At 41.3% G+C, this 21,840-nt stretch overlaps 1 protein-coding gene across 6 annotated transcripts in view; it reads right to left on the bottom strand.

Moving 5' to 3' along the window:
* CDKL4 (cyclin dependent kinase like 4) overlaps positions 1–21,840 on the bottom strand; it is a 45,762-nt gene that overhangs the window by 615 nt on the left and 23,307 nt on the right. For 2 of the 6 annotated variants that reach the window (XM_077764233.1, XM_077764238.1), the window contains 6 exons: positions 18,940–19,030; positions 17,593–17,790; positions 15,677–15,759; positions 13,599–13,655; positions 8,853–8,987; positions 5,533–6,277 (listed from right to left, as the gene is read on the bottom strand). In XM_077764233.1, coding sequence (XP_077620359.1) covers positions 6,176–6,277; positions 8,853–8,987; positions 13,599–13,655; positions 15,677–15,759; positions 17,593–17,790; positions 18,940–19,030 — 666 coding nt within the window. In that variant the 3' untranslated portion in view covers positions 5,533–6,175. Of the gene's footprint in view, positions 1–2,724; positions 3,828–5,532; positions 6,278–8,852; positions 8,988–13,598; positions 13,656–15,676; positions 15,760–17,592; positions 17,791–18,939; positions 19,031–21,840 lie in introns of those variants that run through there. The other 4 variants (XM_077764236.1, XM_077764235.1, XM_077764234.1 and 1 more) reach the window with 3 other exon arrangements.

Raw genomic sequence — 21,840 nt, 5'->3', positions numbered from 1 at the left:
CTTGAGGAGTTGAAAGAAAAAGAATCTTATAGCCTCAAAGGAAATGTTCTCAGGGATAATTGTCGATCGGGTCGGACTAGAAAAGGTTTTGTTATTTTTCCATTTTGTGAAAATTCCCAACCCAAGGCTCAAAAAGGAACAGTTACTATATCAACTGTTCAGATATTCCAACAGAGAGGAAATTAAACAAGTTCTGAACTTCGTATGTGAATATGACAGTTTTTCTCATTTAAATACAAAGTATTAGGCAATGGACTAACAGGTGAGTTGAACAGAAGTTAAGGAGACAGAAATATTTCTAACTTTTATTAAAATAAGCTAGAGAACATATTCAGGTCAAGTTATGTATACAAATAGAAGGTCACCAAGGTATTTAAGCCCATATTTAGGTTCTCTAAATATCTTAAGCTAACATTTAAAAATATTATGTATATTTAACATGCTACAAATAAAACTGCTTTGTAGTGAATTGTTTCTGGTAGCGTAAGTTGCAGTGATGCTAATTATCACATGCTAATTAATTAATATGCAGCTACGATTTCATGTGATTTGAAAGAGATCTGCTTCCGTACTATTATGTTCTAAAATCATAGGTAGACACAACATCTTCAACGTGACAATATTGACAGATATGGCCAGTGACTAGTGTTCACAACAGAAAAGACAAATTTTAACTTTATAAATACAAGGTGTTTATACTCCTGTTAAGTAGGATAACTGATTCTCACCTTGAGTAAATTACAGGTTAAATATAAAGTAGCCCGAATATGAAGTCTGTGCTGCTTAAATATAACACCATTATAAGTTAGATATATTTACAGAATTCCTTTAAGTTTTCATCTACTGAGGGTACTAAAAGTTTTGCTGAAGCTAGAAATGCCCTAAGAGTTCTTGGCCTTAATGCGTATCTTAAATTAATATTTCACAGCATAGGTGTTATTTCCAAGCTAGATTAAACCATCAAAGAATGATTACATATTACCCTGTATTTTCAAAGTACACCTGTTCTGTTTACATTAATTAAAATTTAGCGATAATTAGCTTTAAAATCCACTTTAGTTTATAAAATGTAACCTCTGTGAGATGGTTGTCTGCAAACTACTATTGACTTTGTAGAACTAGCAGGGAGTGGTGGTGGTGNTGTGTGTGTGTGTGTGTGTGTGTGTGTGTGAGAGCAAGCAAGCGAGGGAGAGATGAGGTAGGGGGAGGAGGAGAGGGAGAGACAGAGAGAGATCTCCTAGCTCCTGGTTAGATCAAAAAACCCAAAATTTAGGGGCGCCTGGGTGGCTTAGTTAATTGAACGTCCGACTTCGGCTCAGGTCATGATCTCATGGTTCGTGAGTTCAAACCCCGCATCAGTCATCTGCTGTATGCCTGTCAGCACAAAGCCCACTTCAGATCCTGCTGCCCTCTCTCTGACCCTCTCCCCCCGCACTCTCCCAGAAAATAAATATTTAAAAAAAAACCCAAATGTGATCTCAGTATTACTAATGAGAAACAATCTCTAGAAAGCCTCTTCTCGTGGGAGAGATGTCCAGCACAGAAACACCATGTGCTATCGAGAGTCACAGGAGCCCTAGAAATCATCTAGCTTATCTGTTCTCTTATTTACAAATGAGAAAATGAAGGCACAGAAAAGTTACATGCCATGACGCGGCTACACAGAGATTTGCAAGCCAGGCCAAGAACCTGGTGTTCTAACTCCCAGACTGCGTGGTAATTCAATGAGTTTTTAAACCTATCGCTCTTAAAGACTTGGTCTTCTACTAGACCTAGAAGGAAGTTGCTGAATTCATGGTTTTGATAGAAGACAAACACATACAAACCCAGCACATTACCTTATCATGTGAGAGGCATTTTCTCTTTCTTAGTTACATGCATCACAAATCTGTAGATTTGTACATAATGCATACCTATGCATTACAAATCTGAATCTGCAATTCAGCTCATACCTTATACTGACTCCCCAATTTTTTCAAGATTTTAAGGTTTGTGGAATTTTAGGAACATTCCTCTTTCAGTAGTATATTTTAATTAAACCAAAAAGCTGGGGGGGATTTGTTGTTGTTGCTGTTTTCTTTGTTTTTTTTTTTTTTTTCAGAATTCTGTGCCATCCAAACCCAGGATTGGAAATCATTAGTGGTGACAAGTGACAAAGAAAGTGCTCTCTTTTTTGAAAAACAGCAATTCTATGGCAAGGAAGCTGAAGAACCATAAAAACAGCTTTGGAGTTGAGAATTTTTTTCAAAATAATGTATTAATTTTCTTAGTCTTGTAGTTTGGGAGATCTGCAAGATCAATGGAGAACAGTGATACGGCTGACTTACGAGAGGGAACATCTATTCTGCCCACTTCTTTCTTTCCTGCCCTAGAGCTTTGCTTTTGCCCCTTACTCAATTATCTCCCTACTCCAAAGCATTCAAAAGCCTCTCAAATACAACTTAAAAAGATTTTTAACGTTTATTTTTGAGGGGGGGGAGGAGAGGGAGAGTCAACAGGGGAGGGGCAGAGAGAGGACACACAGAATCCAAAGTAGGCTCCAGGCTTTGAGCTGTCAGCACAGAGCCCAACTTGGGGCTTAAACCCACAAACCAAACTGAGATCATGACCTGAACTGAAGTTGGTTGACTGAGTCACTCAGGGGCCCCTCAAGTACAACTTTTTAATAATTCAATCTAGTTTAAATAATCTTCACAAAATGACATGCCCCCCCCCCCCCAAAAAAAAAAGAGATTTGCCTTTGGGGCAAGTTGGAACAAGTGTATTCAAATATCACCAGGACTGAAATAGAGACCAAAGGCAAAATTCAAGCAGGTAGCCTTACAGGGCTGATAAAGGTCTATGAGATGTCCTTTTCTGTGGTACATTTCTTTCTTCCCTGAAGAAACAGCGGGAGCAGGCAGGAGTAAAGTCTGTATTTTTAGTTCTCTGTAAAGTGCTCTTCAAACAAAACAAAACAAAACAAAACAAAACAAAACAAAACAAAACAGGGGCGCCTGGGTGGCTCAGTCAGTTAAGTGTCTGACTTCGGCTCAGGTCATGATCTCACGGTTCATGGGTTCGAGCCCCGCATCGGGTTCTGTGCTGACAGCTCAGAGCCTGGAGCCTGTTTCAGATTCTTGTCTCCCTCTCTCTCTGACCCTCCCCTGCTCATGCTGTCTCTCTCTCAGAAAGAAATGAAAACCATTAAAAAATTTAAAAACAAAACAAAACACAAAGAACTGCTTGGCTGCTTGGAGATTCTCAGGTACAAAGTGGAGGAAACAGGGGTGTAAACAGGTCACCCGGAGGTGGAGGAAAAGAGTACTCAGGCAGCATCACTGACTATGACTGCAGGGTACTTATGGCACCGGGAGGGAGCTACATACATAAATTAAGAAGCCTGACCGGTGGTGCCGCGGGTGAGAGAAGCGGTGGGTAAGCCAGAAACTGGACAAGGATAGGAAGAAAGCGCCTGGTTACAGAGTCGTGTGGGTTTCTGTGAAGAGCCTGGTTAAGCTTTACAAAAACTCATTACTGAATTTGGGCACTAGACCCTGAAGTGCAACCGTCTTACATGCGGCTGAGAAATGCAAGGGAGGACGTGTAGTACTGGAGTGAGAAACCCGCCCTTGAAACAAAAAGAGTTGCAGGTTGAGGTCTGTGTGTCTGTGATTGAGCCGGCCGACAGCACTAGGTGGCCCCAGGTCGCCCAGGGACAGCGCAGCGTGCAAATGTCATCAGAAGAGGGTTTTCCCTCCTGGTGAAAGGACTGCCACAGAACATTTCCCCGAGCATTAGGTGCTTTCTCCTCTCCCTGCCCCAGTGATCTCTAAATGATGGATTGTCTAAGGAAAAAAACCGAGAGAGACAAATGCCAGTTTGCATTAATTCTTAAATTTAAATGTAAGCAAAAATAAGAAAAGACTATCACCCTTTCAACCCTTATCAAACTCTCCATTATTGTCTAAAGCATGATTATAAGCAAAATGGGTATGGGAGTTGCATGTATTTGGAAATTTTGAGTGTGTGTGTGTGTGTGTGTGTGTGTGTTTGTGATGGAATCTAGATGTTTAGAAAAGCTGAAGCAGGATGGGTGTCTTGGCAATAAGAAGGCTTACATGATAAAAACACTATGAAAATTAAAAGGAAATCTTTCAGCTTTCAAAACTTTCAAAGTTGCCTTGTATCTTTTATTTATTTCTCAAATTCCTTGTGCCTATGGTATAATCATCTAACTAAAAATGCAAAAAACACACAAATCTGAAGGAGGCAACTTCTTGATATTAAGATGACAGTAAGAAGGCCTTAGCAGCTTATATTCACTCTAAACATGTTGCATGGCCAAATAAGCCCATTTAAAATGTCCTTCCAGTGAGAAAGAAACCATTGTTTAGATGCCATAATTCCCAAGTAAAGAGATGCCCCCAAGTAATTCAACAAGATTCTCTAGAAGTTTACAAGTGCAATAAACTTTTAGAGGATGAACAGAAGGTGTTAGTGTGTTTTCCTAAAAACAATTTATGCTTGATATTTTGGTGCCTGATACCAAAAGGCATTTCTGGAATTATGTGTATTGGCAAAATTTGACAATGTTCAGGTCAGCATTCCAGACCCAGGAGCAGAAAAGAGTTAATAACCTTAATAATTTATTGAAACATCACTACTTTGTGCCTTTATGCCAGACAGTGATAGACAACCCTATGCTATTATTTTATATGAGTTCCTTGTTAGCAAACTAAAAGTCCTTTAAACAGACTGCATCCTTCTTAGATGTCTAGGATAAAAGGCATCTGCCATGATGTTTCAAAACCTATAAATATATATGTGTGTTATGTGTGTGTGTACAGATATGTTATATATAAGTGTATAAATAAATAAATAAATATATATATATACACACACATACACATATGTATATACATATGTATGTATGTAGGCATATCTCTCAAGTTCACTTGGGAAAATATCCCAGTATAATTTGGGCTTGACTATTGAGGTGTCTTGTTTGTTTGCTTCTCTTTTTTGCTAGGAGACACAAAATGAAGTTAACTGAGAGATGATCTTTCTGTTATTGGAAGCATTTACAACCATGATACACAAGTTTAGGGCTGTACAAATTCACAGAGGCAAATGTTTGGAAAAGAGTCGACAGTGAACTATCTAGGAAACACACCCAATGGGATAAGTCTGGGTATGGAGACGGCTGAGCCAGGAGAAACGAGTAAGAAACCATAATGTACTGAAGGACGGCATTAGGTAATAAGCACGGTCATTCCTTGGAGCTCTGCAGTCTGCCCTGGAATCAAGGCATAAACCTACATGACATCTCAGGCTCCCTTCCTGCGCCAATATAAAATCCCAGATTACTCAAAAGTCCCGGTTACAATAAGAGTGAATTAAATGCAGAAACATAATGTCATTTCTTTCTCAAACCATCATGCTGAGCATATGTCGTCAGGCACAAAAGACTATAGATTTTATGATTCCATTAATTTCAAATCCCAAAATAGGAAAAACTAATCAATAGTGACAGAAAAAGCAGATGCATGGCTGTCTGGGGCCAGTGATCTTGGGAAGACTTGCTACAAAAGGCAGTGGAGAACATTTTGAGTTTGATGACCATGTTTTATATCTGCCTTTGGTCAGGCTGTGCATGTGTATACTTTTGCTGAAATCCAAGGAAAAGTTCGGCACTTAACATAAGTACGTTTATTATATGTAGAACATAACTCATTAAAGGTAGTTTTAAAAATTGAAAAAAAGAGAAAAAAAGAAACATGATGTCATTCCTTACACAAACAACAGCAAGGCAAGCTATCTGGATAACGCTCTGAGACAGCATGTGGTCAGGTAAACCGAAATGACATATGTAAATCTCTTTCAGGAATCAAAGCACAAGCCCTCAAATTCTCAACCTTGATTGCCTCTGAAGGGGCTGCTCTGATGCAATTGAAAATGTCTCCTCCATATGTGCAGTTTCAGACTCTATAACATTTAAAGGGAATGTTCTGAAAGATAAAGTTGGCATGTAAAAAGCAAAGGCAGAGGAATCAGTAATGATCAGAGCAAAACAATTCTAGAAGGTTCTTAATTTTCATATGGCTCATTTGCATTTGAAACACTGAGAACTCCTATCTCTCTTGTACAAAAATGTGTACGTATTAAATTACATTCCACTTGAAAGAACATTTTCCTAAATGTTTGGAAGATGATCAAATTTTAACTGGAGGACTTGTTTTCTTCCATCAGGTGTGGGGGAGATGTGGCTTCCTGGTATGAGAGGCAACAGTTGATTCTAATAGCAGAACAAGACAAAAATAAGAAAGTAAATTGAAAAGAATTCCTCCTTGTACAGTTTGATTTAAAGATGGTAAAACAGAAAGGATATACATGGTACAAAGATGTCAAAAGACATCAATTTTAAAATCAAATAGGGTTACCTTTCCGAAAATTGTGAAATTCTGATACTTGGAAATCAGGTTTCATTACTTAGTCTAGGATTCTCATGGAGGTAGTTGATTTATTTTGGGATGTTCATTTTTGAGTATCCAGGCAGTGTTTAAAAGCTAGATGCCCAACAGCTGTTAGACAATAATTCCAAGAGTCTGCATTCTACCTATCTCACATTTTTAACTTTAGGATACTGGCAAAACAGTAAAGATTTAAAAACTCTTTCCTATAAGTTGAAAAAAATTTTAATGTTTATTTATTATTTGAGAGAGAGAGGGAGACACAGAATTCAAAGCAGGCTCTAGGCTCTGAGCTATCAGCACAGAGCCTGATGTGGGGCTTGAACCCATGAACTATGAGATCATGATCTGAGCTGAAGTCAGATGCTTAATCCATTGAGGCACCAAGGCACCCCATACTATAAATTTTAAACAATATTTAGTCTTTAAGGAAATTTCTGGTCACTAATCAGAGCTCTAGATGGTATCCAGATAGGAATTTGAACTCACAAAGTGAAATCATGCTGAGTGAAAAGATTTTCTTGAAGTTTTAGTTTATTTTCTGATATGGTAAAATGTTTAGGGAAGAGGTGCATATCAGAAAGAAAACCAGAACATGAAAGACATCCGTGTCGGGGCATCTGGGTGGCTCAGCCGGTTAAGCATCTGACTTCGGCTCAGGTCATGATTTTCTGGTTTGTGAGTCGAGTGCCACCCCCCACTCTCGTTGGGCTCTGTGCTGACCACTCAGAGCCTGGAGATGCTTCGGATTCTGTGTCTCTCTCTGTCCCTCCTCTGCTCATGCTGTCTCTCTCTCTTGAAATAAATAAGTATTTTTTAAAAAGGAAGAAAGAAAGAAAGAAAGAAAGACATTCCTGTCTTTCTCTTGGCCTTGCTATCCGGAGACTTTACCTGGTGGTGAGAGCTGTTTAGGCTTGGTCTCAATGGCGGGTGCTCTGGAAAGGCCTTTCTCATAAAGTAGGACAGGGTGCGGTGGACTAAAGACAGAGCATGTGAAGTAAGTTCTGTAAATGCTGTTCTCTGCGCTTTTGCTCCTTGAGGAGAAACGAAGCCCCTGAGCCCCTCAGCTGGGCTACAGGGTATGAAGGAACGGGAAACACTGTGACCTGGAGACTTAGGAGGCCGGCGTCCACACCCCCTCGAGGCGGGTGTGGTAGAACCTGAATCTGGAATGAAGGGGCAGGATGGAGCTCTGCTGCTGGTCACCCTCCCAGGTTAAGTGTGGGAAATCCGGTGAGAGGTCTTTAAGGCGGCAGTGTTTTTACACACAGTTCACCCTGTATTTCAAACTGCTGCCTCAGTCATATTTGAGCAAACCTTACTCTTTGGGTTAAGTAAAGTGTATTGGGCTTGACTTGCAAACACATAACTTAAATAGCAAAAGGTGAAATGGTCTATCTAATAAAAACTGGGAAATCATCTTAACATGTCATCTTACTGATTGGTTTGATTTTTCTCTCTCAACGAACTTCAGTTTTAACGAGCAAAAGGCTGAAAACAACGAAACCTGCTTTCTCCCTTTACGACAGACATGCTACAGAGAAGATCAATGACCTTCATCATGGATCAAATGTGGAAGATTAAGTGGACACAGAATGGGATGACTGTCAGTCCGGTAAATTGAAAATTACATCCTCGTTTATTAATAAGCAATGCTCACCTATTTATTTATTTATTTGGATAGTATCTACCAAGTACTTTGTATGGGTCAGATGCTGTTTTAGGCGCTACAGACACAAGATGAAACATAAACCCCAAACCAAAACAAACTTAGTTCCGTGGGGTTTATGTTTTAACTTCAAGGTTTTTCTGGAACCAAGTAAAGGGTGGTCACCTAATAAGGTGCAGAATCATTGTCTGTCACATTCATCATGTGATTTTACAATATTGGCACATTTATGATAAAATTTGTTTCCCAGGTGTTTGCGTTTCATCTCCTAGTATCTGCCAGAGTTTGTCCTTGATTTTGAGGGAAGGCCTAGGGAAGGCGGACTTAACTACCTGCCATTAAGGCAGCAAGAGTCAGGTTTCCTTTATGGCGTGTCTGGAGGCTACGGAAGGTTACAGATTCCTCTGCAATGTTCAAATTCAGTCCTGCTGTAATCTGGGTTTTATTGTACGGGGTTGCTGGATTTCAGGTACACGATCTGGCAGGTAAGCTATCCAATCAGTGTAGCAAAAAGTTGATTCAAGTGTATTCGGAATAAGATTTTGCAACGATCTGGATGTTCTCGTAGTTTTATGGTTTTATTGCGTCAATCACTGAAATTTACTAAGATAAACAAATACAACTAACTCCATGCAAACAAAGGTCTTGGTGTCCACCTAGTCTCACTGTGAAAGGTAGAAAAGGAAAAAAAGAATACTTTTTATAGCACTTTAACTTTGGAACAGAAGTACCTGCTGACGTCTTCTGTTTCTTCCTTCATTGCGTGCTTTTCTTTTAATTTGGTCTTCTCGAAAAGAATCAAAGTAGGGGCTCTCCAGGAGTTGGGCACAGGTTAATCTGTCATCAGGATTCATCTTCAGACACTCCTTGGGAAGAAAAGAAAAAAGGTATTGAAATTTTGTTATTATTTTGTTAGTATGCCCCTAAACTGAATAACTTGTTTAAGAGCAAATATGAGTTTACAAAATCTTCAAGTTTGTGTATTATCAAGTACTCGAAACCTGTTAATAACTAGAATTGCTTTTCTTTGGTCATTTCAGTCTTTTGACGGTGTCTCTGGAAGGGAGGGGGCGACAAGTAGATTAGGTGTTTCTACCAATGACTTCTCTTCATCACTTGTGAAAGCAAATAGTTCGTGAGACACATCAAGGGCGATCCCGAGTGTGACCCCGGGACCAGCTGCATCTGTGTTATGTGGGAACTTATAAATGCAGTTCCTGCTGAATCAAATGCACTGGGGGTGGGGGCTAGCCATCTGCATTTGATAGGCCCCCTGGGTGATTCTGATACTTGCTCAAGTTTAAGAACCATTGGTTTAGGGGGACAGCTAAACTATTAGTCTTAGTAATGAAACAAATCTAAAATCTGGACAGTTGGTATATATATATTCATATAGGAATAACTAGAGGCAAAAAGGAAAATGTAGCATCATCACTCTTTATATTAGAGGCTACTAGAAGCCTTTAGCTTTGCCTCAAAGAATGGGAAGGATTCTGGTGGCCGTGGGGTTAGTAGAATCCTGACACAAAGGTTTCCTTCAAAAAGCTGTGACACTCTTTGGCCAGAGAATGTGGTTTTTCCCATGAAGAAAGACAGATCATGATCCATGAAGAACTAGAGCAGCATCAGATCACGTAGGCACAAGACACCTAAAATTTCTTGCCTTAGGACCGTTCTAGGGAAGTAAAATTTATCAACACAACAGACTTAGTTTTGAGGCATAACTGCATTGACTGAGGCTGCCCCAGCCTGGGCTGCTTTGTGGTGTCTGTTCCTCTCTAACCGCAGCTGACCTCAGGTCTCTGAGATCCCTGCAAATGCCACCCACCCCTACAGTCTCAAGTGCCCTTCTGAGCCGTTCTGATTGGACCTGGTTTTAAGAAACAACCCTGCTTGGCATACTTAGATTCTCCTGTCCCTCCACAGCCACCACCCGCTCCAAGTAGATCCCCTCCCCCTACCCCAGGCCCAGGTTAATGATCCATGCCGTAAGTAAGTTGAGCTACTCCTGGGAGTCTGTCTCCTCTAATCCTACACTGTCAGGCCTATAACCACCACAGAAAGACAGCTTTGAATGTACACTGTGGGAGTCTCTATTCCTCTCTCACTTCATTCTGGCATTTGCCTCCACCATTCCACTTAAGTGGCTCTTGTTATTCACACCTATGATCTCTATCTACACTTGTGTGTCCTTAAATCCAATAGGTAGATTGTGTTCTCATCTCTACGGTGTTAGACACTACTGACCATATCCTCCTTCTTAAAACTCCCTTTGGCTTCTCTGATGCCTCCCTTTCCTTCCTCCTACCTCATGACCTCCACCGTTCAAACCAACCTGTGTTGATTTACCTTCTTCTCTGCAATGGGTGGATGGAACCCCTTAATGCTCTCCTGTCCCTTTATCTGTTTCTAGCTGATACTTAATGGCTTCAATTATTAAGGCTTACCAGAGACTTCCACATGTATAGTTCTGGTCCAGGCCTCTCCTTTGAACTCCAGACCCACATATGCAATGGCCTACTTAACATTTCTGATTTATCTCAAGGGCACTGCTATGGGTTGAGTTGTGTCCCCCCAAACTATGTTGAAGTCCTAACCCTTCAGTACCTCATCGTGTGACCTTACTTGGAAATAGGGTCTTTGCAAATGTAAATAGTTAAGATGAGGTCATACTGGAATAGGGTGGGCCTTAATCCAAGGGAATGGTGTTCTTGTAAGAGGCAGGACAATACAAAGACAGACATAGAGAAAACACCAGAAGACAGAGGCAAAGAATGGAGTTCTGCTGTCATAAGCTCAAGAAGTCTGGGGCTACCAGAAGCCAATAGAGGCCAGGAACAATCCACGATGAAACCTTCAGAAGGAGCATGGCCCTGTCAACATCTTGGTTTGAGACTTCCAGGCTCCAGAATTGTAAGAAAACATTTCTGTTGCTTGCGGCCACCCAGCTTGTGGTGCTTGGTTACAACAGTCCGAGGACAGTCCTGTACTGGGTACAGATAGCTCATGTTTGCCACCCTCTACTCGATTTGCCCCCAGATCTGAATCGTAATTGAGTCCTACCAGTTTTACTTCCAATCATTTGTTAAATTCATTCATTTTCTTTAGTGGACTTTCAATCTGTTGAAATCTGGTCTACTAAATACCTTAGGGCTTTTACTTTACAAAATATTTTTAGATTCCAAGATGAGGCTGTTAATGCTGAATTGTTCTGTGGGGCCTGGGCTAGAACAATGTCTTATTAGTTTTAGGAGCAGTGCAATGAACTGGGCAGAGTTGAGGCTTCTGAGTTGTTGACTGCCTAGGTTAACAACTTTCTATACACCAAGAGGCTGATGAGTTCTCAGAAGTGTTCCCTGATCAGAGTGTTCCCAACCTGGGAGAGGTTTTAAAGATGAGGGATGAGAAACTGGAACGGCAAAGTTCATGTTGGGATCCTTTTCTTGAAACTTCACGTTTCACAGAAAACCCTTAAAAATGTTTCCAAGAGTCGACAGACTTCTTCTTTGACCAAATTAAGCCGATAGAGTGACAGGATGTTATGTTATGCCCGTGCAAGCAACTGAGAAATAAATAATACGGTGTCTGTTGTCTCTCATAATGAAGGGAACACAAGAACTCTGCCATAGATTGGCCACTACAGGCCACCACTGACTTCAGCACAGTCCTTGGCTGGCACTTCATCCATTTGAGCAGCTGCCTGCAGAGATGATGGCCTCGTTCCATGGGATGACGACTTGTTACAGCAGCTGGTATTTATTTGTTGTTAAAGATGTCTCCATTGCAGTTAGCGAGAGAAAGCCTTCCTTCATCTGACCCGGGGCAGGAGTCTAGGGGATAGGGTGTGACCCACGGAACAGCACAATCCTTGATTCACTTAGAGAATCCTTGGGTCTTGGGTCACACATTACAGGTATAAATCAAATGGCTGAGTGACAAAACTAGTGTCATCCAGAATCTTGGACAGGGCAACAGGGTACTTCACCTTTGGAGCTGAGGACAGGGATCTGTCCTATACCTTGGGAGTTTTTCTGCCCTGGAGTTGCAGGGCCACTAATGTTTCCTCTCTGGTTAGAGAAGTAACCAGAACAAGGCTTGGCCTGTACCTCAGAATGGGTTGGGTTTGCAGCGCTTGACAGACACCCTCCCTGCAGGAGGTTTTGCTACACTGCAGATTCTGCTAAGTTACAGGACAGCCTGTCCAGAACAAGGCTGGGGAACTGGACTTCTAGGACAGGGCTTGGGGAGCGCTGAATTAAAGCGGGTCAGAGCAGCGAGACAGACAGCAGGAAAGCTGAGGGCCAGTGAAGCAGCAGTAAGGGCAAGTCTGAGGTGTCAGGCTCTCAGGAGGGCTCAGACCAGAGGAATCCAGCACCCTGGATAGCATCTTGGCAGTGAGCAACACTAACACAACGGCTAGTCTACAAGGTGGATGCTAGGCCATCCAGATGGTTCCACCTTCTAGATCAGATGATTTCCAAGCTAGGCTCTAAGTCATAATCACCTAGGGGGATGTTTAAAGATACAAATTCCAAGGCCCTATTCATAGAGATTCTACTTTGGTAAATCTGAGGTTAGATACTGGAATGTATATTTTTAAAACGCTCATTCTGATGAGTAGTCATTCTGATGAATAGTATGGAAGCCACTGCTATAGATAGAATTTAATTGGGTGTTAAAGATAGATATTCTTACTGATATCTCCATCTGTATCCCACTAAGAGCTTTTAGTATCCATGGTGGATGGAAGAGTCACACCCTCTAGCACGGATCAGTTGGTCAAGCATGAATGGCAGACTAGTAATGGACGAATTTCTTCTGCTTTTTACTAGAATTCATCCTTGTTTGACTACTTCCTTTGGGCCTAGTGTAGGGGCTGTATCTGGTATCTGCAGGTCTTCTGAGTTTTCCTGGTCTACTAATTTTTTTTAAATGATTTTAAATTTTATTTAACCCAATGTATCTAAAACATTATCAGTTCAACATGTAATTAATATCCTAAAACTTCTTAAGGAAATATTTAATATTATTGTATAGTTATTTTCATAGAAATCTAGTACATCTTCATTCTAATTAGCCATATTTCAAGTGCTCAGTAGTAATATGTAGCTGGTGACTACCATATTGGACAGTACAGTTCTAGACCTTCAAACTTAAGGAGTACATTCATCCTCATAAATCTCTATAGTCTGAATATATTGACTTACCAGTAAAATTTCTTAATAAATGTGAAAGAAGTAATGGTGTTCATCACAGCAAACACTAATTATATGCTTTTGTCTTCAACTAGTTTTAATGGATATGTTAGAAACATTACGGCTTCAACTACTGATGTTCCTTCAACTATAATTCTTTTATAGTTCCTTATTATTTTCAATGATTAATTCTACCTTGGCATTATTTGTCCTACTGTCAACCCCTCCCAGAGTTATCAGCCAATTAACAGCCAATAATGGTTATAATTGATTCTTAAGTACCTTCATGAAATTCAAAGACAGGGGATGAGCTTCTGAAAACTTTTCTTCAAGAGTTTCCTAGAAAACAAAATAAAGAATTTCAATGTTAGATAACAACGAAGTTATATTTATTTTTGAATACATTAGCAATAAGAACCCTCTGGAGAAAGACTTCCCCTATAGGTTAGATAGTTCCTTTTAAGGATTTTTAAAAAGTCCTGCTTTTATATAATTTTATACCGTAGTGTAAAGGTTTAAAAGACAAAAGCTGGAATTATTTTCTTAATTTTACAATGTCTTGCAATCAATGCTTGGTAAATGTGACCTCCAAATGTCCCTGAAATCCTACAACAGTACTTTATTTTATTTTACTTCTACAACAGTACTTTAATATCTGATCTGTGCCAGATCAAATACAGAGACCCTTTGTGCATTAATGAAAATATGTTGAGCTACATGTGTGAGAACTACAGAAAGCAACAGAATGAGGGACCCTGCGTGGCCCAGTCGGTTAAGTGTCTGATTCTTGATTTCGGCTCTGGTCACGATCTCACAGTGGTGAGACTGAGCCCTGCCTCGGGGTCCATGTGTGGATCCTGCTTGGGATTCTCTCCCTCTCCTCTCTCTTTGCTCCTCCCTCGCTTGTGCACTCACTCCAAAGGGAGTCTTTCCCTCAAAATAAATAAACATTTTAAAAAACTTAAAAAAAAAAAAAAGCAACAGAATGCTAAACACAAAATTCAGGATAGTAGGGAGGGAAGAGGATGAGATTGAGGGAGGAGCACATGGGGTAGGAGAAGCTTCAAAGAGAAACGGTAAAAGCCCCCTTTAACTAGGCAGCATATACTTGTGAAATTTGTATTTCATTTTTTAAAACTAAATACACTATATAAATATTCTTCTGTAATTCAGTCTCTAGCCTTGTTAATTCAATGTTAATCTTTTGCTATATTTCTTAAAAGCTTTAACATATAAAAAAAGGCATCTAGTATATATATATCAAGGTATTATATGAAATACTTTAAAATTTTTAAAAATTTTTAAAATTTTTTAAAAAATTTAAAAAAATTTAAAAATTTTTTAAAAATTTTTTAAAAATATTTTTCATTTATTTCTGAAAGAGAGAGACAGCGTGAACAGGAGAGGGTCAGAGAGAGAGGGAGACACAGAATCGGAAGCAGTCTCCAGGCTCTGAGCTGGCTGTCAGCACAGAGCCCGATGCGGGGCTCAGACCCACGAACCGTGAGATCGTGACCTGACCTGAGCCGAAGTCGGACACTTAACCGACTGAGCCACCGAGGTGCCCCTGAAATACTGGTTCTAAAATGAACAGGGTAGCTAGAGAGAGGTGGGACCATTCAAACCTCAGATTGTTCACACGTGCCATAAATCATGAAGCGGCTTTACAGATTACCCCACGCCTGCACCCCTCTTGTACCAATGGCCTGAATGTGGGCACACATTCTTTTATCCTATAGGCAGAATTTAGACCACAAGGAGCTTTAACAATCATAGCCCCCCACTTAGGTAACACAGAGAGGAAATCAATGTTTATAGAGAATAAGAGGGTCAAGTAGTCATTGACACATTCCCAAAGAAGGGCAGAGCCCACAACCAGAGCATAGTGATCAGTGCAGTTCGGAGTTTTGATTTAGATACAATGAGGATCATAGACGGACTTTCCACATGAAAATATCCACTGCGAAGGAATGGTTTTTATTGATATGGGCTTTGTTTTACAAGCTGAAAAGATAGAGGCTGAATGTTTTCAAAATAAAGGAGATGACAGTAAATACTGTTTAATGGTAGGTAATTATTTCAGGGAAAGGTACCGAGTGTTTTGACTAAAAGGGTCAAGGTATTTACATAAGGAATTAAATATACTTTCATTTCAAATTTAACTGTAAGTTTAGCTTAGGGCCAGTAGGTTTTTAAAGCATTCTCTTGGTTAATTTACGTAGCTTTATAGAACTTCTTTGATATGTGTGTGTTTGAGAAAGAAAACAGGAGCCAAAAGTATAGATATTAAAAAATATATATATCCCTTTAAAGAAAGTTGCAACACAAATTACAAGACATCCAAAACTGAGCAAGTTTACCATGTCTTCTGGTTCAGGAATACTGATGCCATGGAAAAACTGGTTACTTTTGAAGATAGATTGGTGTCTTGGGATTAGTTTTCCTGTAAAATACAAACCATGAAACAAACGCATGGTAAATTTTATTAAGGTAAAATTGTCTAAATGGTTAAGTTCTGAGGTCCAGATCAAATGGTTACTACCGAGCCTGATGGCTCCTTTCAGATTTGGGAGACGTGAACCGCTGCAAAATCACGCCTTCTCAGGGGAGGTCAGTTCTGCGCGCCTCTCTGTGCCCTTCATCTCCCACCAAGAGAGGAAGTAAGAAACCTGGGCTGAGGGCTTTCCACACGTGATCTCATAACCATCTCACAGCAGTTGCTATTTTTCATCTCCACTGCACCAGTGAGGAAAACAAGGCTCAGAAGTTTAATAACCTGGGGCGCCTAGGTGGCTCAGTCGGTTGAGCGTCTGACTCTTGGTTTCGGCTCAGGTCAAGATCTCTCAGTTTGTGGGATCGAGCTTCACATGGGGCTCTTTGCTGACAGCACGGAGCCTGCTTGGGATTCCCTCTCACCCTCTCTCTCTGCCCCTCTCCTGCTTGCGCGCATGCACTCTCTCTCAAAATAAATAAACTTACAAAGAAGAAGAAGTTTAATAACCTGTCTAAAGTGACATGGTCAGTAAAAGACAGACCCCTGAGTCAAACCCAGGTCTGTCCAATGACTGCTTAATGTAAATTTCTACAGTCCTTTCAGGAAATCGGTCAGACAATATATCCCTAAGGTGTGGCCTCTGGTGACACTCTACCCCACATTGTTCATGCTGTAGAATTCTCCAGAAGATCATGTTGGAACCAAATAGGGACCTGCATCAGACCACACAGCAGCGGTTCCATCACTCAGAGCCTACGGAAAGGAACACAGAAACACCCATCCTGTGCATAGATGTAGTGCTTGCCTTGCGTCCACACGGCTGGTGTGAAAAGCTGCAGCTAACCTTCTGGGTTATGTCCTCTTCCGCCTGCCACGGATGCTGACACGTGGTGGAAGCCTGTGAACGAGGCCCCTTGAGTCGCATTCTTATTCTGCACTTAACTGTTGTTAAGTGGAAGCTCCCGCGGCCTCAGTTTCCACATTTGTAACACAGGCACAATTAAAAAAGTATAATGTCCTAAATGGGTTTTTCTTAAGACTGGTAAAGATGACGTGTTTGAAAGTAATTCATAAATTCTTTTTTTAAATGTTTATTTATTTATTTTGAGATGGAAAGAGCTGGGGAGGGGCAGAGAGAGAGAGAAAAGGAGAGAGGGATTCCCAAGCAGGCTCTGTGCTGTCAGCGCAGAGCCCGATGAGAGCGCAATGAGGGGTCTCGATCTCATGAACAGTGAGATTGTGACCTGGGTTGAAACCAAGAGTTGGATGCTTACCTGACTGAGCCACCCAGGCGCGATCCGTAAATTCTTCAGTGCTATACAAAGGAGCAGAGTTAAGGAGTTGCAACGGAGATGGCAGAGCCTATAAAACCTAAAATAGTTACCACTGGGCCCTTTACAGAAAAGTCTGCTGACCCCTGCTCTGCAGTGAAGGGCGAAGACTCCTCTCGTACAGCACGCAGACATTACATTTGATCAAATCTGTCTTAGAGTAAGCTCTATGCGGATGACTCATATCCTTGTCCCTATCTTAGCCTGATGTGGAAAGTAAGCATGTGGTTTATTCCACAGCTAATTGACTTGACTTGGAAAGGAATCTGAACACTCCTCGGTGTGAGGAGTTATGGCTCCACATTGAGAAAACGGTTGGGCTTTGGCTACGATCCAGAACAAGCATCCTGAGCAGCACTCTGGAGAAGCAAGAAAGCTCTTGTTCCTTACAGTAATGGACTATTGCTATAACAACTTAGCAACTCCGTAAGCCATAAAATGCCACTCATACCCAGTGTTCTGATGATCAGATACAGCTGGTCCACATCGGATTTTCCAGGCCACAGTGGCTGGCCGGTCAGAAGCTCTGCAAAAACGCAACCAGTAGCCCATATGTCTACTGAGGAACCATACTGCGTGTCTCCCACCAGAAGTTCAGGAGCTCGGTACCATCTTGTAGCGACGTAATCAGTATAGGCATCTCCTGGAACTGCAAACACATCAGTCAGATCCGGTGGGTCACGTTCTTGTAACACATGAACTACTCCCAAGAGTAGATCAGATGGTCAGGCAAGCTTCAGTAACTCGGAGGCCACAGTACTCCTAACTGTTGATGCGTGAGGCACTAAACAGTTCCACTGTGCACTGTGTACACAGACAATAAATTCAACTCCCCAGGGGTCCATCAGCTGGTTAGCATCTACATAATCCCACCCAGAGAGGCAGGTGGGAATGAGGATTTCTGTAGTGCAACTTCAGGTTGAAACTAACTTCCAAGTGCATTGTGAAGCCACCTGTGTCTGGTCCTATCAGGATACTGACTATGAACACACCTGCCTTGCAATGAGTCGTTGCAAACACAGGTCTTGCCTGCCGTACAGTTCTAGATTCAGGGAGAAATAATGATCTGTTCCCCTTTCCCTTTGGTTACCTCCACCCCCATGAGTGGGATGACTTCCTTTTTCTTAGCACTGTCTCTGAATCCTCTCCTTAATTTTCCATTTACTCTTCTAGTCTTACCAACTACACAGGTCATTCCTGACCCCTCTAGCACACGGGGAATCTCCCTCAGGGAACCATCTGGACCCTCAGTTTGATATTTCTTGGTGAATCATTTGGTATTATTCTTTTGTTCCTTTTACTTCAGATTATAAGTGCCTGAAGAACAGAAATGCATCTTATAATTCTTTTCCTCTCCTCTACAAGGCAAAGCACATACATGTGACATCCAGTAAATTCTAGCAGAGTGGAACACAGGTGAAGTGCAAACCCATGTCTTGGTTAGAAGGTAAAAGTGAACTCTTCCTCTTTGCATAATAATAACATCACATTTAGCATACATTCAGTATCTAAAGTAAGACCTTAATATCGTTTCATAATTGTCTGAATTAGACGAGTCCATAAAAGATTGCTACTTACGGGGCACCCGGGTGGCTCAGTTGCTTAAGCCTCTGACTCTTGATGTGGGCTCAGGTCATCATCTCACGGTTTGTGAGTTTGAGCCCCACCTAGGGCTCTGTGCTGACAGCAAAGATCCTACTTGGGATCCTCTCTCTCTCCCTCCCCGCCCCCCCACCTTCTTCTCTTTCCCTCCCCTGCCTCTCAAAATAAATAAACTTTAAAAAAAATTGCTACTTACTGAGAATTCGTGCAAACCCAAAGTCACAGATCTTGATTATTCCTTGCTTAGTTATTAGAATATTTTCAGGTTTTACATCTCTGTGAATACACTGTAAGATAACACTGGATCATTTCTCTGAGCCATCAAAATGACAAAGCATAATAAACATGAACTATTAGTTTAAATGATAAACACAGCCTATGCAATTAAAACAAATATGCTTTTCCTTTATTTTTCTAAAAAAACTTTAATTGGTTAATTTTCACTTGAAAATCCTATCACACCAAAAGAAAGAAGTCAAAGTGCTGCTATATAAGTGAAGAAGTTGAAATTATATTTGTTAGATATGAAAACTGGTTTTTTTTTTTAAGAAGGTGATGTCACACAAGTATTTCTTCTACTTTTTACTGTGCTCTACTTAAACTATAAGAGCTAAAGTCCTAGATGAGATAGACTCAAAGTAGCTCTGATAACTGCTGCGATCCAAGAATCACAATCTAGGCTGAATAAGTATTGCAGATTTGAGGCACTGCGAAAAGATTTGAATGATAACCAAAAAAAATCGCTTAAAAATTGGCTTGTAATTAGAGTGACCATATTATTGATTGCCCGAACCGGGATGTGTGAAAGGGGCCCTGTTAGTAGTTATGCCAGGACAGCAGGAACAAGCCACAACTATCCTGGGAAAGCTGAGCTGTGCGGTCACCTACTTCTGGAGGGGCACGGAAGCCTTCGGCATCAGGGTCCGAGGGCCACTTACTCATCCTGGGCGGTGAGCTAAGCTGGAAGGATCAGCAGCTCTCCTGAGAGATGCCCACACAGCACAGTCCGGGGCCCCGCCGGGAGAGCAGGACACCACCGTGAGGCATTCTCACCTCCGAGAGGCTCCCACTCTTTCTCTAGGGGCAGACACCTTACAGTTGGCTGTCTCTCTGTGATGGCCCTCAGTGGGGAAGGTGCTCCTGGCTGGACGTATGAGGGCTAAGCTGGGTAAGGGTGAAGGCGGGCTGAGTGAGCCTCACTCATCGCTATTCCAGAACTGGCTGTTCATGTTATGGAGCCCCCCCCCAACACAACTTGGGCTCTATTCTTCAGAGCTTTATCTTTCCGTGCCTCCCTCCCAAACAAGCAACCAGATGGAAATGATGTTCGTCTTCTTCTACAGCTCCGCCCACATACAGAGCTCTGTCCTTTACAGAGCCCTTGCACTTGAATGCACGATTTCATTCCTGCAACAATCTTGTGACTGCAGGTGGCCACGGACAGGGTCTCTGGATTAAGTGTCACAATCATCCTGTCCTTCTGCCTCACTTCTCTGCTGGGCTGTCACTCCCTTTATACAGTCCTGCCAAAATGACGATTCTGCAATAATTTTTCTTTGCTTCGATGGTAGCTATCTGGGAAGAGAAAAAGCTGAGTCCTAAATTCATTTTAGGCCACAAAAATGGCAGTGGTAGTAGAAGCTGGTTCCTATCTAGTCTCAATTATTATCAATTGTCTCATCATTTGCATGACTAACAGAAGGAATTTCTAGGTCTCTTTAAAGTCCTAAGGCCTTAGATATTAATTTAAAGAAATATATTGCTATAATATAAATCAATATAGTTTTGACGTCTGACCTCTTAAGCAACCCATTTATGAAACTCGAATTAACCCTGAGTCATGCTCACACTAGTTGGTGAGTAATTAGGAATAGGTTATGTCCCTCAAAAGACTTTGTATCAAATTCTAAAATTTCTGGACTCTGTGTGGCATTACCGAGCAAATGGGCTCACACTGACACTTGACTTTTGGCCTATCTAAATATGATTTTTGGATCTAATGCAAATCCATGTGAAATGTTTAGCCATTTATTTTCCAAACAAAAAATACAAAGGCAAAAACAAAGTACCGATGTGTCCCAAAGAAGAAAAATTATTGGCGTAGGTGCAGGCAAGAGAGACCACCAATAGAGAGGAATAGGATGCCGAAGAATGAAAAAGAGTTAACGTCCGTGGAACAGTAAAGAGTCCAGCACAGAGAATGGGAGACGCTTAGGCAGACACCTTCCCTGCTGCAAAGTCACACTCAGCACAGACTCTGCAGGCCTCTTGCTAGCGGTTTACTTTCCACCAAAGAGCAAGAAACCTGCCCATCAGTGTGACAGAAGCAGTCCCTTTTAGTAACTTGGGTTGCATGCACGGCTTTTAGAAAACGTTGCTCAAGTTGGGTCACTGTGGCTAATGTATCATCTCCTTTTTCCTGGCTTACAAGCCAACAAGAAGAGGTATCCATCACCCTCGATGTTAAGAATCATCTCCAGAAACTTCCACAAATTACTTCTTATATAACCTGATCGAACAATGGTTTTCTTTTTTGGTTGTTGTTGAAAGATTTTGTTTTTTAAGTAATCACTACACCCAATGTGGGACTCGGACTCCTGACCCTCATGAGATCAAGAGTCACATGCTCCACTGACTGAGCCAGCCAGATGCCCCTAAATAGTAGTTTTTGGGGCATTGGCGTGGCTCAGTCTGTGGAGCGTCCAACTCTTGACTTGGGCTCAGGTCCCGATCTCAGGGTTGAGCCCCCACTTCGGGCTCTGTGATGAGTGTGAAGCCTGCTTAGGATTCTCTCTCTCTCTCTCTCTCTCTCTCTCTCTCTCTCTCAAAAAGAGTTTACTATTATCTGAGAAGGGTGTTCTCTTTGAGCTTTAGAGATGGATACTGATACAACAGTGAGGAAAGGACCTCTTTCTTGACAACGAGAACATTAATATTAACAAAATGATGATGGTGGCAGCAGCCTGAAACACCCATATCTTTGGAAGTCACTATAGTTTTCTCATTCTGAGATGCAGTTCTTTTTGTCTGTTATATCAAGTATATAAAAATCCATGCATTCATAATGATATTAAAATGGGTCACTTAGATAACTTAT

Source organism: Crocuta crocuta, unplaced genomic scaffold (genome assembly GCF_008692635.1).
Source record: "Crocuta crocuta isolate KB4526 unplaced genomic scaffold, BGI_CrCroc_1.0 scaffold164, whole genome shotgun sequence".
Lineage (NCBI taxonomy): Eukaryota > Metazoa > Chordata > Mammalia > Carnivora > Hyaenidae > Crocuta > Crocuta crocuta.
Note: the sequence above shows the minus strand (reverse complement) of the source record. Positions and strands in the feature narration are given on the sequence as shown.